This window comes from Pollicipes pollicipes, unplaced genomic scaffold, assembly GCF_011947565.3.
Source record: "Pollicipes pollicipes isolate AB1234 unplaced genomic scaffold, Ppol_2.1 Scaffold_4140;HRSCAF=4873_pilon_pilon_pilon, whole genome shotgun sequence".
In the NCBI taxonomy this organism is placed as follows: Eukaryota; Metazoa; Arthropoda; class Thecostraca; order Pollicipedomorpha; family Pollicipedidae; genus Pollicipes; species Pollicipes pollicipes.
The window spans coordinates 1-15,139 of NW_023596438.1; the positions used below are offsets into that span (position 1 = coordinate 1).

Sequence of the window (15,139 nt, forward strand, 5' to 3'; positions counted from 1 at the left end):
AAATCCATCCATTCAAAGGATTCGGACCAAATTTTTAAAAAAAATCATATATAATCATGATTACTGTCAGGTTGGCTTCAAATGGGAAGTCATCTCTCAACGTCAAAACAATTTTGGAATCGACCAATTTGACGGCCTTGTTTGACATCAAGGAGGTGAATCAAAGTGTTCAAAATTCAGGGGGTAGTCGGGACTTGAGCACAGGGTAGGTTAAATTTGTGAGCTCAGCCGCTTCCCCAACCAATTTCAGAAAATGGCAACGCTGATTTCCATGCATTTCAAACCCGCCATGATCTTGTAGTTTAATATCCACTTTCTTCTCAGATTTCTCTGCGAGTGCAGGACTGTTTTCTTCATCCTCCATGGTTTCTCTCGCTGTTCCACTTTCCTTAGTTACATTCTGTCTATCTCTGCTCGCTAGGCCTTCCTCGTTACCCTCTACTCCTTCCTTCTCCATCCCCTCTTCTATCAGGCTCCTTCTACTTCTCTTCTTCCTTGTATCTTTCATTCCCTCATCTGTCATGTACCGTTCACCGCCTTCTTATCTCTGGATTCCCTCCATCTCCTCTCGCTTGCCGTCAGCCTTTTCCTTGAATAGTTCCATGGTTGCTGTAACGTCCGCGAGGTAACTCAGGTCGAACCTGTCCGGTTTGTACGGAGAAGTGCCCGCAGTCCCAAAGCTGTCGGCGGCTGAGGAGATCTTCACCGGGAATGAGGTAAAGGCAGCTGAGGCAATGCTGACCAGATCTGTCACTTCATACTGGGTTAGCTTCCGTCCAGGGCAGCGTTCGCGATCACCAACAGCTGTCTACGTTGCTCCCCCCCCCCCCCCCCCACTCCCCTCTGGATCCGTCACTGGACTTACCGCAGACTGAAGAGAAAACTGCGAGCAAAAGGGAAACACAGTATTGTTCGGAAGACCGGGGGACATTCTGCATTTTTATCCATCTTGTTTAACTTATCACCATTTCACCCTAAATCCTCGAGCCCCGAGCTGCGGGTCACAAGTCTCTCTGCCGGACGTCATGGCCGCCCCGGCGGGGAGTACAGCTCGACCACCTGCTGCGTTCCCAAGTGTCGAGCCACTTAGTGCGGCAAGACTCGGTGGGAGGCGACCATACACACCGGCTGCCCGTCTCCACCGCTTACCCTGTCCTTGATACCACAGCAGAGCTGGTCGATTACGGCCGAAAGAGCTCGAACCTAAAATCCAGATCAGACCAAACATGCACGTGTTAGAGTCGCAAAGGGTTACTGTCGGCAGGTCCCACCATTTTAATCATACAAGGGTTTAGGCGATAGCATAGCACATGGAAAACCTTCAACACAGAAAACGATGAAAGCAATGTGTTTCTATGTCTACAAAACTCAGTTGAAAGGAGCGCCTGCCTTGGGATTCACCCATCCGTGGCGGGGTGGGCTCAAGTCGCTTTAAGCGCTCGCAGTTAGCAGTGCTCTAGACTGGGATGGGCTGCAGCTGGTGATAGCAATCGCGTTAAAGGTCAGCTGACGTCAGCGGTAGGACAGACCGTGCCGGCCATCAACCCGCATCTGGCGCAGATCCTAAATTTACCGCAGGAAATTACAGTTTTCTACACAAAGAGCCTCCTTTGCTATCATATATATATATATATATATATATATATATATATATATATATATATATATATATATATATATATATATATGCATATATATATGCATATATATAAATATATGCATATATATATATATATATATATAATATATATTATATATATATATATACATATATATATATATGCACATATATACACAATATCTATCTATATCTATATATATATATATATGTACATATGTATATATTCTTATATATGTATATATATATATACATATATAAATTTACACTTATATCTGTGTACATGATATCTCAGCCAGAACCAGCCGCGGGCGGTGGGTGAGCGGTAACGACCCTTATAAAAAACATTGCTTTCGAAAGCTGTAAGAAAATCAGTTCGTGCGGATTGAGAAAAATCCGGACCGATTCAGAAAACTTTGCGCCTTGGATATTTTCTTATGGAATCTATCAACAGATCAGTAGTTACCGGACCAATAGTCTCGCTATATTAGTAAAGCTGGTCACTTAAATCACCATCATCTATTCTAGAATTATTATAACACGAGTGTTTATCAGCGTGACAGTTCCCATGAACTTCACGCACATCGCAATCGTTAGTGATTCGCACCTGAACGTTGCTGCTTTCAAAAATACCAAACTGAAAGAGTGCAACTCCTATTGATGCGGGAAGACGTGCAGTGCTGAAGTTGAACTGACATCGGCGTCGCCATTAAGCATCATATGCAGTGCAGACACCAAACACTACACTGAGGACGCACTGATGGTGGCAACCGGAACGCTCGCGTGTTATTTTAGCACGATCCATTCCGACAAAAAAAAAACGAGTCTTGCTGTGAGCGTTTGGGATGTTGAAACTTGAGCTGATCGCGGTGGTGGTTGGAAAAATTGAAACAATTTCCACTTTATGAATGTGGTACGATGCTGGCTAGTCTCCGATGCGTGGCTAATATTGAATTTTTTGAAGGGGCTTTTAAGTTTTGAAAAAATGTTTTTTACACATTCTTCGTACTTTTACATATTGTTACATCAGACACATACAATTTAATCAGTAACACCAGTTTCTCGAAATTCTTCTGAACAGGTAGAAATTTCATTTTGAAGTAGCCGGCCACACGCGAGGAGTCTCATTTGACTCCCTGCTCACCACTATGAAAGTAATGCATTTCATTTGGCTTGCTTTTTACGTGTGTTTTGTAATGCTTGCAACATCCTGTGTTAAAATGTTTGTGTAATAAAGGCTACAAAAGCTTGAAACCCTGTTTAGACGAAAGTGTATGCCAACCTGACGAACCTGAATTCAACAAAATATTATGCTATGGCTTTTATTTCTCCTTTGCGGCGTTCGCCACATTGGCTCTTTTCGAGGAGTATTTTGGCTTTGGTAATGGGAGCATCACGTGACCCATGCGACGCACTGGTTCAAACTTCAATCAATGCACTTCTCAGTTGCAAGCAACATGGTAACTTCAGGTAACAGGCCGTTGCTCAATTGGGCCAATCACAAACGTGCTTATATTCGCACCAGTAAAGGTGTGCACGGTGGTTGTCATGGCGGCGCTGGTCACAACTGCAGGAAAGAAGCAGAGTGCTGTTACAAAGCGTTGACAGCGTAATTTGGACTCGAAAATAATTAAAATGGATGTCCTTATTATGTCTTGACGGCGCTGCCGTGGCATTGCCCAGCGATACTGCGGATAGTCGGGGGTGAGAGTATTGCGGCGTGGAGAGCTTACCGTATATCGTGCAACCTGGTAACGGGTTTTTGCTCTTCGTGATCCGCCCTAATTTGGAGGGCGTGTCTCCCTTTCTCTCGGCCGGGGTCGGCATCAGCTTGATGCCAACGCCAATGTTTCCGACCGGACCTGCACAACGCCCGCAAACATGCTAGTTTCGGCCACTCAGCCGCAACCAGCAGATTTGCAGCACAGTCCCTGAGGTGCACGTGAGCACGCTTGTGCTACTCTGCCCGGGTGCTCGGGTCCCCAGCTTATGAAAAATATCAGGGCGACTTCCGCCTCTGTTCTCTTTCGTCGCCGAAGATAGCGAGAAGCGCAATAATAGCATTAGACGTAACTAGTCCAGAGGTTTTTACAAGAGCATGCTTTTGATGAAACACGCACCAAAGGTGGGACGCTCTCTAAGTCCACGCAATCACCGATGCATAAGCGACATAGGTGACCTGGGATACCTCTCTTGTCGAGCCACGTAAAAGTTTACTGGCATAAATATTGGGAATTCAATGTCAGAATGCTGCGTCCGTCCCAGCTAAGATGGGTGAAGACAACTATTAAAGTAATAGTTTTAATCAATAGTTGTTTTAGCTATCAAGTCACAGTTTTTTCTGTTAACCACCGGTCGTAGCGAGGTGGTTTGGTCGTGTCACGGTTAGCCATGTCATTTCAGCTGCTCAGAGCTGGTTTGGGGTGTGCCAGTAGCGACCGGAATGACATTACTTGAACGCTTCTCCACAAGTGCACGCACGTATTGACGTCATCGTGGACTCCCAATCATTCGTGTTGAGCGCACATCTGCATGGACGCAGCGGGCAATCTCGAACGTTCGTAGTGCTATTTATGACTGCTGATCCGCCCAGAGGATCAACGTAAAAACATCCCTGGTGAAATACGCGTGTCATACTGTCTTGGTCAATTCCAAAAATGCGTTTTTACTACATTTGGAAACATTATTTTCCAATGCGTGGTCGTTTTCGGCCACCCGCCTCCCGCCGCGTAGTGCCAGCTGTGACGGCCGACACTGTGCGGCAAGCGGAGGTTGCAACGCCAGGCTTTGATGCCCGAGTCTTAACAATGTTAACGCACAAGTTCAACACGTCTGCCTGCAACCATCTGACCATATTTTTCTTCATGCAAAGCCCAAGGAAAAACGGCTAAATATTGGTCATCCGCACGTTTTTTTTTAATTTTAAATTCACCCTGACACCCATGAGTCCATGCCAACTTATCCTGGATTCTTCGTCCACTGTACGTGGCACACAATTCTTAATTTCCTTGTTTCAAGCTTCCATCAGACCCATTTCTGAGCATGTGCTAGTGGGACCAGTGTCCTCACCCCGAAGAACATCACTTGTAACGCATGCCAATTAGGTAACACGCGCTCGGATAAGATCAATTTGCCCCCCCCCCCCCCCCCCGCCTCTCCAAGAGTTTTCCGGAATGATTTTGCCACACTGTTCGGCCAAAAGCAGTGCCAAATTCTGCATACCTGTTGGCCGTTTGATGACGGATCTTTCGGTCCAGCAAATTACATTTACCTCGTAAGGTCGCTGACCCACGGCGGTTGAGTCGGGCCGTGGATGCCACTCCTTGGGAATCGTTCAATCTGGTGGCAATGGAGTGCTAGACAAGGGCATACTTTCTTGAAATAGTTTCTTAGGCATATATCCATTCCATTTAATATCCATTCCATTAAAGCTAAATAAGCTTTTTTGACATGGGTTTAGGCATGAAAGTCAGACCGAGGCGAAAACTAAACTGCCCTTTTCCTCAATAGCTTGTTTAACTGAGTGGTTTCTGGCGCTCATTTCGAATTTACTCATGACAGGAACCACAACAAACATGTTTCAAGGACTTTGTAAAGATAAGGAGTGCCTTGGCATTCGAACAGGTAAGACCCCGAAAAGAGCAAAGAACGCTTCGTAGATGGACAGTCAACAGTGCAGGACCATTCAACCACATGTGAAGAAGCCAAGGGTACTGCGGAGGCCCGGGGCAATTGAGAATACCCGGCAAGTCAGCATATTTGGCTCCCGTCAACAGCGTAACGACCGCGGAAAAGCGCAATGGACTCTAAAACGACCCCAGGCACAACCCTCCAAAATAGCCAAGTGACTTTTGTCTGTTCTTCGGTTCTCCGGCTCTTCTTCTAGGCCTGGAGGTCTGAAGAGGTCCATCTTTGCGTTCTGCGTTGATCTGCTCAGTTCGGAGGGCCCTTCAGTTTTCTTTTGCGCCACAGGGCTGGCCACATCTCCCCATTCCCACCCCCTTAGATCGTCCCGCAAAACTTTTGCTACCAAATCCTGTCTTTAACCTGCAATTCCGCGACAGGGTGGTGGGCTAACGACACGTGCAAGAAACTCCGCTTGCCGTGTGGTCCGTTCACAAAAATTATCCCGGTCAAAGGTTTCGGAAAATCTAAAAATGTTAAAATATGCGGCGTGCCTGTTCTATGACGAACGAGGGAAATGCTTTTGCACTGCTTCCCAGTCAGGAACAAAATAAATGCAAAACGCCAACACCAAATTATTCAACGTAGTGTGCAACACCGCACTGACCAAAGGTCATCAGTCTGATGCTTGCAAGCTTGGAGGTCATGTGCACCGTGGTCTTCTAGCAGCCAAACCTTGTGTTTCTCAGCTGCGCTGTATTAACAAACGAGGAAATCAAACCACAACAAGCCACGCCGATCTCAATATAACATAGTCCGCTTATGACAGAGGCAAATCCAGTGGAAAGTCAAATCCAGCGGTTAGTTGAGGTCAGTATCGATTACGTAGCCCTTCAGCCTCGGCCGCCGCCATAGCCACCCCTGCCGCTGCCCCTAGTCCAGCCGGCGCCCTGCACCCTGCCGCCGCGACCCCGCCACGCACCCCTGCCGCCGCCGCCGCCGCCGCCGCCGCGAAACTCGCCGCCGGCCCGGCTGCCGCCGCGGTGGTCGCCTGCTCCTCCTCCCCCCGGCCGCCGCCGCGGAAGCCGCCACGGAAGCCCCCCCACCCCTGCCGCCGGGCTGGCCAGCGTCGCGCGGCTTCCAGCTGGGCATCTCCGGCGGCGGCGCGCGCTGCTCGCTCGGTCGGCCGCCGCGGTCCGGCACGGGTCCGATCACGACTCGGTTCAGCCCGGTGCGCGTGTTGCGGCGCACCTGACTGCTGCAGGTGCGCTCCTCCACAGCCAGGTCGGCACGCGCCGCCAGCAGATCGGCCAGCTGGACGGCCGGCTCGCGCGTCATGGCGGCCCGGCGCGCACCGAACGCCGCCAGCACCTCCTCCTGGCGCTGCTGGGCGCGCGGTGACCAGCGGAAGCTCTGCACGGTCACGTCTAGCCGCTTCAGCAGCATCTCGCGCCGCAGCCGGTACTCGTGCTGTAGCTCGGAGGCGATACGCTCCAGGTGGCGCCACTGCTGCTGGCTGAGCTCGCCGCTCCAGAGCGGCGTGCCGACCAGCGCCGGCGGCGCCGCGCGCACCACCTCCCCCAGCTTCTGCTCCACCTTCGAGAACAGCTGCGCCGGAGTGATCTGCGCCGGCGGCTTGGGGAAGTTGAGCGCGAGCAGCGCGCGCTTGAGGGCCGCCGCCGTGGGCGTCTCGGCCGTGGGCGGGCCGGCCGGCGGCGCGTCGGTCGCCAGCATGCGCGCCGCCTGCAGCTCGCCGCAGAGGAAGTCGAGCAGCAGGAGGCGCGCGGGCCGCGCCGCCAGCCGCGCCTGCGTCGGCCCGTCGAGCAGTGGTGCGTGCGGACAGCGCAGCTCGCGCAGCACACCGCTCAGCTCCAGCTGGAAGTCGTCGGCGCCGCTCTCGGCCGCCACCGTCTCCTCCAGGTGGCAGAGCGGACCGAGCTGGCCGACCAGCCAGGCCACCAGCTGGCGGAACTGGGCCGACTCGGGGCCGCCGTCGAGCGCCGCCGTCAGCGCCGCCGGCTCCGAGCACGGTCCCGGGTACTGCAGGTCATCCAGGCAGTCAAGAACGTCGTTCTCCATGGCGGGCTGCTCCCCGGCGGGCGGCTGCTGAGACGCAGATTCGGTGCAACGGCGCAACGCCGGCAGAGTTGAAGCGCAGGACGGGTTGCCTTCGCGGCGGCGCCTACCGGTGTGCTGACTACGATAGGTGCTCGCTGGCTAGTGCAGCCGGTGTTACGACAGCATCAGCGACTCGGAGAGATCGTCGACGCGCTCGTCCACCGACTTCTCTTCCGGCAGCGCAGCGGAGGCCTTCGCTGGCTTCTTGGGTACGTCCGTCGGCTTCTTCTCCGCTGGCTTCTTGAGGGCCAGCTCCTTCTGCTGCTCTCCCAGCTGCTTGTCTAAGGCCTCGACGAGAGCCTGGTTGTGAAGGTTCACCTGTAAATGAATTATGTGAGGATGACATGAGCACGTCTGATGAAACGAAGAACGATGCGAAACCGACGGTATGGACACACTGGATACTGTGGACAAATCAGTGAGGTTTTGAAACGTGACTAGCTGACCGTGACAAGAACTGGAGATGCACAGCAAGAACGACGCACCGTTTTCATCCCAGCGGCATTCGATAGTCAGCCTCACATCACGGCTGCAAAGCAGTCAGATATTAACAAACTGTGCCTTGCACAACTGTCGTACGGTACAATGCAGCAGGATTTCATCACCCTCAGACCAATATGCCCGCCGATACCGCGTCTGTGACACAATGCTTTCACAAGGGCCGCTATGTGGCTTACGCTCCAAATCCTTGTACACGATGCACACCTCGTCCGAAGCAAATGGCCGATGCACATAGCCGTTGCGAAACGACACTTAATACCACCAAACGCGAGTTTTTTCTTGGCACACAGCGCACGTGGCTGGTTTGGAAATAGCAAAAGTTCTGCAGAATGCAGGAATGGAAGAGGTCGAGGATTGAAAAGCGTAGCAGACGGTGAGGTCATGAGAGAGGAGATGATGAGAGTACGGGTGCCCCAGGATGAGGTACGGGTCGAATGAGCAATGGTATGAATTGTAAAAAGAAATCCCGCTCACATGGATATTCATCAAGGGATGATCAGTAATTTTTGTGTTGTTTTTTAAGCCAAGTAATATTAAATACTGCCTTTCCTTCCTATGTAATATTCAGATCAGGTACAGACCACGAAATCCACGACGAAAGTGGCGTAATAGCCTGCCTCATCCAGCCGTTTCATCGGCCCGTGGGCAACCACCATTGCAAATGGATTGTGGTAGACAAACAACCGCCATTGCAAATGGATTGTGGTGGACAAACAGACACCGCCAGCCGAATGCGGCGCAGTTTTGAAGGCGATATTGGCCGGACCGTCATCGATGTTGTCACCACGTCCTGCGCCGTCCACTTCACCCGGGCCTCCCGCAGCGTTAGGTCAAAGCCGCCACTGTAACCCAATGACCGCAACAATGACACAGGTCCGCAGCTCACCTTAGCATGTTTAGATAAGTGCGGTGTCTGGGCGACCAAGGCCACAAGCGTTACGAAAAATGACAGCAAATCGCCAGCTATTCCGGCTTTAAGAACAGTTCACTGGCCTGTTCCATCACACCATTCCTATGACTCAGCCAATCAAGCGCGCCGGTGCTCGCTTTTGGTCATTAGCTCCTCACGAAGCGAGACGGGCACATGCACCGGACGACAGGCGAGACGAAACAAATGTTGCAGTCAGTTTGAGCCAGCTCATCGGCTAGGTTTGAAAGAAAGCCCGACGCCTTGAATGGTTTCAACTCAGGCATTACACCACCGGGCAGAGGTCCCAGACATCTTTGCACTGGTCGGTACACCATAATGACGATTTGACACACATCACTTGTGGAGTTGCGTACTGCTCAGGCAAGAAGGGTTTGATACGCTACAGAACATCCCTCTCAACATTTTCGGGACTCTCACATTCGGTTCATGAAGCTAACTGTTTCGAGCATAGTACGTGACGTGTTTGAAGGCAGCTTAATGTGCTTGAAAGCAACGAATGCCCGTTAGTGGGTGGTCCAACGCCGGCGTACGCGAGTTTCTCCAACCGCAGGTATAAACAGAATCCGCGACTATCGACACGAAAGGTTTTCCAGACGCTGACAGTTTTCCAAAGCACGCCCGCATCGAAAATGGCAAGCAACGATGGATTACATCCGTCGTTAACAAGCTGCAGACTTTCGATGGCACGCGTCGACAGATGGGACAAGCGACGACTGCAAACCGTGAGTAAGCTGTCGGGCTTAACCTGATACGGAGGTGCGCCCTGCGCAGACAAGGGATGCGCACCACATGTCTTATGTGCGTTAGGGACGACGAATTGCGGGGTTGCAAGAGGGGAGTCTCCCCCCACCCCCTCCGTAACGACTTCGACAACATTGTACCTGTGGTGCGAGATGAAAAGAGGTAAAACCACTTTGCAGCGAACCCGCTGCTACTGAGGCACTTACAAGAAATTCGAGATAAAGCAAGACGTCACTCGAAGCGCTATGTGCATCGCAGCTAGACGGGCAGCACCGGCAGATGCAAAATCACAAGCATTCCACCTGACTCCCAGGGAGCTTCCGAGAGTTTACTCTAGCTCCGTGCGCGGTCGGCACCGAAGCGTTGGCTCACCTCCTTCCTGGAGCCGGACTTGGCCTTGAGGCCGGCGCCGGCCACGCGGTAGATGGGGTTCCCCTTCTTGCTAGCCCGCTCCTTCTCCTTCTTGAACGGGTTCACAGAGTTGCGCTTACGTTTTCCCATTATACGACTGGCATCTCAGAGAAGTCTGGAATGGGACCATCAGTGTCTGCCCTCAGACGACTAGAGACCGAACGAACAACCATGTCCTACACAACTCTCTCATGTCATGTCATTGGGGATTTACGACGCACTCAGCTGCTGAGGCTATATGGCGTTGCCTGCCTCTCACCTTGGCAGGAAGGGCGGGCAACGCGGGGAATCGAACCCCGTACCTCTGGCTTCCCAGGCGCGCATAACTTTTTCGCATCCCGTTGATCGTTCTAAGGTGAGTAGAGTTGCGCTCTCGGTTCCAAGTTATGGGGAGAACATTTCAGAGAGGCTGCAGTAAGGAGATAGGTGTATGGTTTCGGGTAGCTGCGGTTATGGGATAAGGCTCGCTTTGAGCAAAACTCGGCCAGCCGGTAGCTATACTATACGAAACGACACACCCCTCACATGTGTTAGTAACTGTTAGTCATTTCACCTTGGAACCATTGAACTTTTTCACCTTAGTCTTAATGCACCTTAGTTTACTCTTTCTTCGCTTCGAGCGACAACCTCGAACACGTACTTATTTCTGAGATTCAAAAACAAAAAACTGCTGAGGCAAAATTCGCGCAACAGAGCGACAACCTCGAACACGTACTTATTTCTGAGATCCAACAACAAAAATTGCTGAGGTAAAATTCGCGGAACAAAGCAGAACCGGGGCCAGTTTGGATGTATTATACCAAGCTGTGACACAAGAATTCAACAAATGGCAGGCCAAGTTACGACATGTCGTCCGCCCAGCCATAATGCGCCAACTTCAACAGAAACGCCTGCGAAAATTACGCCAACCAGCCTCCATCGATACCATTGGGGAATCGATACAGAAATCATCCATATTGTCATAAGAACACATATGGCCAACCGCATGCCAATGATAGCAATTCAAACATAAAAGCAAGCCAAAGTACATAAGACCTTGGCCTCCAGCCACGTGCAGGTTGTAAACCCGTACACGGCTTAAGGCCGAAATCTCGTCCATCTTGGTTTTTTTGTACAAGCATTGACGTGCAACTGATCATTTGCGTTATCATTACAAGGTCTAAAATCACGTCAGAGAACCTCTGCGTACCAAAAAGGTCATCCAAATGAATAACCAACCTCTATCTATAAGGCAGTTTCCCTAAATCCTAGCATCTACCAAAAAAAAAAATCACTCGTCAATTTTTGGCCTCTTCCGAGCAGGCTCAGTGGCCAAAGCACATAGCACTTCACGCGGCACATCCCACGTGATGCGATACATCAGCTTGTTGGGCGCCACGTTGCGCACCATGAACACCTCCTGCACGTGCTCGGCGACGTCACGGCCCAGGTTGGCGTTCAACATGGCTCGGACGCTCTGCTCAGCCACCTCGAGCTCCTTCGTGAATGTGTACACGTGCGCGCGCAGCGGCAAATGCGAGCCCTCCGGCAGCTCCTCCGGCGACAAGAGACCCAGAAACGCGTCGACGAACTCGATGGCCAGCGCCGGCAGGTTGAGGACGGCGTGCATCTGAGCCTGGCCCGGCTTCTCGGTCAGAAACTCCAGCGCAGCTCGCTTCACCTCGGTGCGGATGAACTCGCGGCCGTCCATGTTGAACGTCTGTACGCGCTCGGCCACCTTGTTGGCCTGCACGTTGTGGCGCAGCCAGCGCGCCGACTCGGGGTTGAGGTCGTTGGCGAGCACGTGGCAGCCCTTGCGCGCCGCCGGAACGGCGAACGGCCCCACGCCGGCGAACACGTCCAGCAGCGTGTCACCGCGCCGCAGCAGCGCCACCACGCGCTCGTGCTCCGTGCAGAGGCGCGGGTTCCAGTACACCTGCGAAAAGTCCATGCGGAAGCCGCAGCCATTCTCGCGCGCGTCGACCACGTAGTCGGGCTCGCCGGCCAGCAGCTCCATACTGAAGTTGCGGAAGGTGTTGTCGATGGTGTTGAGCTTGTTGACGACCGTGCGGACGCCACTGTGCTTGTCCATAAGCACGGCGCCGATGAGCCGCCCGTAGGGCAGCAGGTGCTCCTTCAGGTTCAGGTGGATGAGGTGGCCGACGCGGGAGAAGCTGGTGCAGCCGTCCTGGTCGCCGGGCAGCACGGCGCGCAGCACGGCGTCGGCGCGGTAGTTCTCGTACGTCAGCGCCAGCGGCAGCCGGCAGAAGCTGGCCGCCGGCTCCAGTCCCAGCTGCCGCAGGCCCGGCCACGGCAGATCGTCTTCGTCCTTCACCTGGCCCGGGTCCAGCAGCACCACCTTCTGGGCAGCGTCACCGCCCGCCTCCCCGCCCGCCAGTCCCGGCTCCAGCTCCTCGGCCTGCTGCACCGGCCGCAGCGCGGGCACGCGCAGCATCTGCGCCTTCACCAGTCTGCAGACGGCCGTGATGCTGTCGCGCGGCACGCGCAGCGCGCACACGTCCAGTGGCCGGCGGAAGGCGGCGCGGTCGAGAAGCGTCATGCCGCGCACGGCCGCCGGCGGCAGCAGTGGAGAGTCCGCCATCAGTCGGTGGCGCAGCCGGCGCGGAACCCGGCCCAGCTGCCCCACCAGCCCGCCGCACCGCTGTGGGCACACAGGACGCGGCAGTCACTGGCTGAGGAGGTGCACCTGCGGCGCCATCTGGCGGAGCTCTCCGTCTGGTCTCAGGGCTTGTTCCAGGCTTGATCTGGCAGCTTGTGTTGGATATCTTTGACTGTCCTGGGTCATGGCATTGTCATCTTTTTCCTGACATTGATCATCCAGATGGTTGCTGTCAGGTTCCAGGGCTCAGGGCTTTTGCAGTTTCAGTGACAGGCAGCCTAGCTGTTCCCACACTTGCTCAGGTGTGTGCCACCAAACCATATTTCTACCAGTGTCAGCATTGTATCAACAATGCGCTGACAGGACACCTTGTGCAAGGTATTTGGCCATCCTCTTCCCTCTTCTCCGCTTAAATATGCAGTGTACAAGAACCACCTAGCTTCGCACCAATCAAAGTCACCAATTTTCATTTTCAACATCACTCTGGAATTTTTAGGATACATGTCTGGTAATAAAATGCTAACAATACAAGCCACTAATATGCCATACCAGTCAGATTCCTGCCAAAAATAACATACCACCTGCAATTTGACTTTGCAACCATAACCAAAGCTGTCAAAGAGGCTTTGGAGTTACATCTACATTGAACCACAACTTATAATAGATACAGGTTTTCATCAAATCTGTCCCACACTGCTGCACACAAGCATCAATAAGTGCCTGTGGCATACATAAACATACACATATGCTTAATAGATACAGGTCATCATCAAATGTGTCCCATGCAGCTGCACACAGATTATAAGCACCTAAGACATCTAAACATAAATATACTTATGCCAATGCATAGTACCACAATTTCACCACTGCTGAAGCCATCAGTTTTAGCTGATAATAGTCCTAGAATGAACAACATATATATCCTATTTGTGTACACTTTTTGCACTACTTACTTGCATATATTATATTAAAATCAATGTTGCCATTAATTTGCTTAAATATCAAGATAAAAAATGCTGCATTGTGCATGTGGCATTTGCCTACAAGCTGTCCAATGCAAAAAATGACAAACGCTTGGCTGCCCTCCTTAGTTCTTGGGTAACCTGTTCATGCATCCCCACATATTATACTGATACAGCATATAGCCAAATTTTAAAATGTTATTCAGGTCATATAAACTAGAACATTGCCAGAGTACAATAGATGCTTAAGGATGTTGATAGTGAATGAGCACATCCTTATGTCACATTACTTTTCAAATTTAGCAGAGAAGCACATGTTCACTGAGTCAAAGAGAATATTTCACATTTGAAGATACTGGAGCAAGGATCACACATGACAAAACAAGCTCATTTATGATCTACACCTATAGTTTTTAACTGGAAAAGATAGCTCATGGTAGCACAATTCTGTTTCTTAAATATGCTGATCAATGTGCCATGGTTTGCATACATCATCATACCTTGCACAAGAGGAAACAAGACTGAAAGTGGAAACAAGTGGCAAAGAAAAAAATGGAACGGACTGCTCCAGACCACATAATTCTCTGATGCTCTTCAATATATCATTGTTTGGTTACATCACTGCATCTTGCATAACAATGATTGGGAGCCAACTGGTGGCCATCACATCTGTTACCTGTTATCATCTCTAGAATACCAGATGAACTCCTCAACAGTATTTTCTAGCCTTCATCACCACCAACATATGGAATGGAAGGATTTGAATGATGAGATGGTAACATCAGGAATGCCAAGGTGACTCTGAAATACCCTGGTATACTTTTCCCCATTTCTGCTGGTGTGTAGCTCAGAAATTAGAGGGGTGTAGATCTGCAAAAGGACAGGATTTTGAATGGCATCAAAAGGTCATCAAGATGGCTAATTTGGTTAAAAACCCACAAAATGAGCCACTCCCTCTAACATAACATTGTGTAATTCCTACTGCACATACTTTTCTGGTACTAATGCTGCTTTAACTGAAACTCACAGAGTGTAATTTAATCGATCTAAGAATGTCATTGCAACCCTTGAAATCCATGATCGACGATATCATTCGATGCTCTTAGCCCGGGCGATTGCTGGACGGGTAAACGTCTGGGTCCAACAGATTTCTTCTCTGTTCCCTTGGAGAATCGCGAGGGACTTACCGAAACTGTGAGTGAATTCCTGTTAAGGTATATCAAAAGCTTACTAATTATCGCAGCATAAACGAGCAAGTCATGGAACCTTCCACAGACAACCACGGACAGACCACGGCGCAACACGTGACCACGCCACGTTAGCGATATGGATCGAGGAGGCGAAATCGTGCAAGCGCGGCACATCAAGCCTGAAGAAAAGGACTAACCATTGCGGTTTTTCATATGGCTTCCACATTTATGACGCTTGACAGATATCACAACTAATGTTTCGCATAGACAACCCAGAAATGTTTAAATCTATTTCTATTATGGCTTACCAAACGGACGAGGAGACACCAAAAGGGCCGAGGATAAAAATGTGGTATCTTAGTATGGCAAGTCGGGAGATATGAGTTTAGTATACAGACTAGTATATTGTGTATGCACCATGATTTTTGTTTCTGTGGGGACCTG

General features: G+C 51.0%; 3 protein-coding genes across 6 annotated transcripts; all 3 read right to left on the minus strand.

The window, feature by feature from the left end:
- Positions 1–6,348: 6,348 nt before the first annotated feature.
- Positions 6,349–7,321, minus strand: LOC119094842 (protein FAM98A-like; the record flags this gene model as incomplete). Its single annotated transcript, XM_037217764.1, has 1 exon — positions 6,349–7,321. A coding segment is annotated over exon 1 (973 nt), but the record flags the coding sequence as incomplete, so codon positions are not given.
- A 14-nt stretch (positions 7,322–7,335) lies between these two features.
- LOC119094841 (uncharacterized) lies at positions 7,336–15,056 on the minus strand. 4 transcript variants are annotated; one of them, XM_037217761.1, is made up of 3 exons: positions 15,004–15,056; positions 9,906–10,059; positions 7,336–7,678 (listed from the first exon to the last, which is right to left on the minus strand). In XM_037217761.1, the coding sequence occupies exons 2-3, from the start codon at positions 10,032–10,034 to the stop codon at positions 7,475–7,477; spliced, it is 333 nt and encodes a 110-aa protein (XP_037073656.1). In that variant the 5' UTR covers positions 10,035–10,059; positions 15,004–15,056; the 3' UTR covers positions 7,336–7,474. The 4 variants fall into 4 exon arrangements, with proteins under 4 accessions (XP_037073656.1, XP_037073658.1, XP_037073655.1 ...); XM_037217763.1 differs by lacking the exon at positions 15,004–15,056 and adding an exon at positions 14,893–14,914; XM_037217760.1 differs by lacking the exon at positions 15,004–15,056 and adding an exon at positions 14,693–14,716.
- On the minus strand, positions 10,725–12,560 carry LOC119094840 (tRNA (guanine(37)-N1)-methyltransferase). Its single transcript, XM_037217759.1, has one exon. The coding sequence runs from the start codon at positions 12,523–12,525 to the stop codon at positions 11,215–11,217; it is 1,311 nt and encodes a 436-aa protein (XP_037073654.1). The 5' UTR covers positions 12,526–12,560; the 3' UTR covers positions 10,725–11,214.
- Positions 15,057–15,139: the final 83 nt, after the last annotated feature.

Coding starts and splice junctions, on each gene's coding strand:
- LOC119094840 (XM_037217759.1), bottom strand. CDS start 12,525: ATGGCGGACTCTCCACTGCTGCCGCCGGCGGCCGTGCGCGGCATGACG.
- LOC119094841 (XM_037217761.1), bottom strand. CDS start 10,034: ATGGGAAAACGTAAGCGCAACTCTGTGAACCCGTTCAAGAAGGAGAAG. Junction 7,679..9,905: donor AGTCCGGCTCCAGGAAGGAG/GTGAGCCAACGC, acceptor ATTCATTTACAG/GTGAACCTTCACAACCAGGC.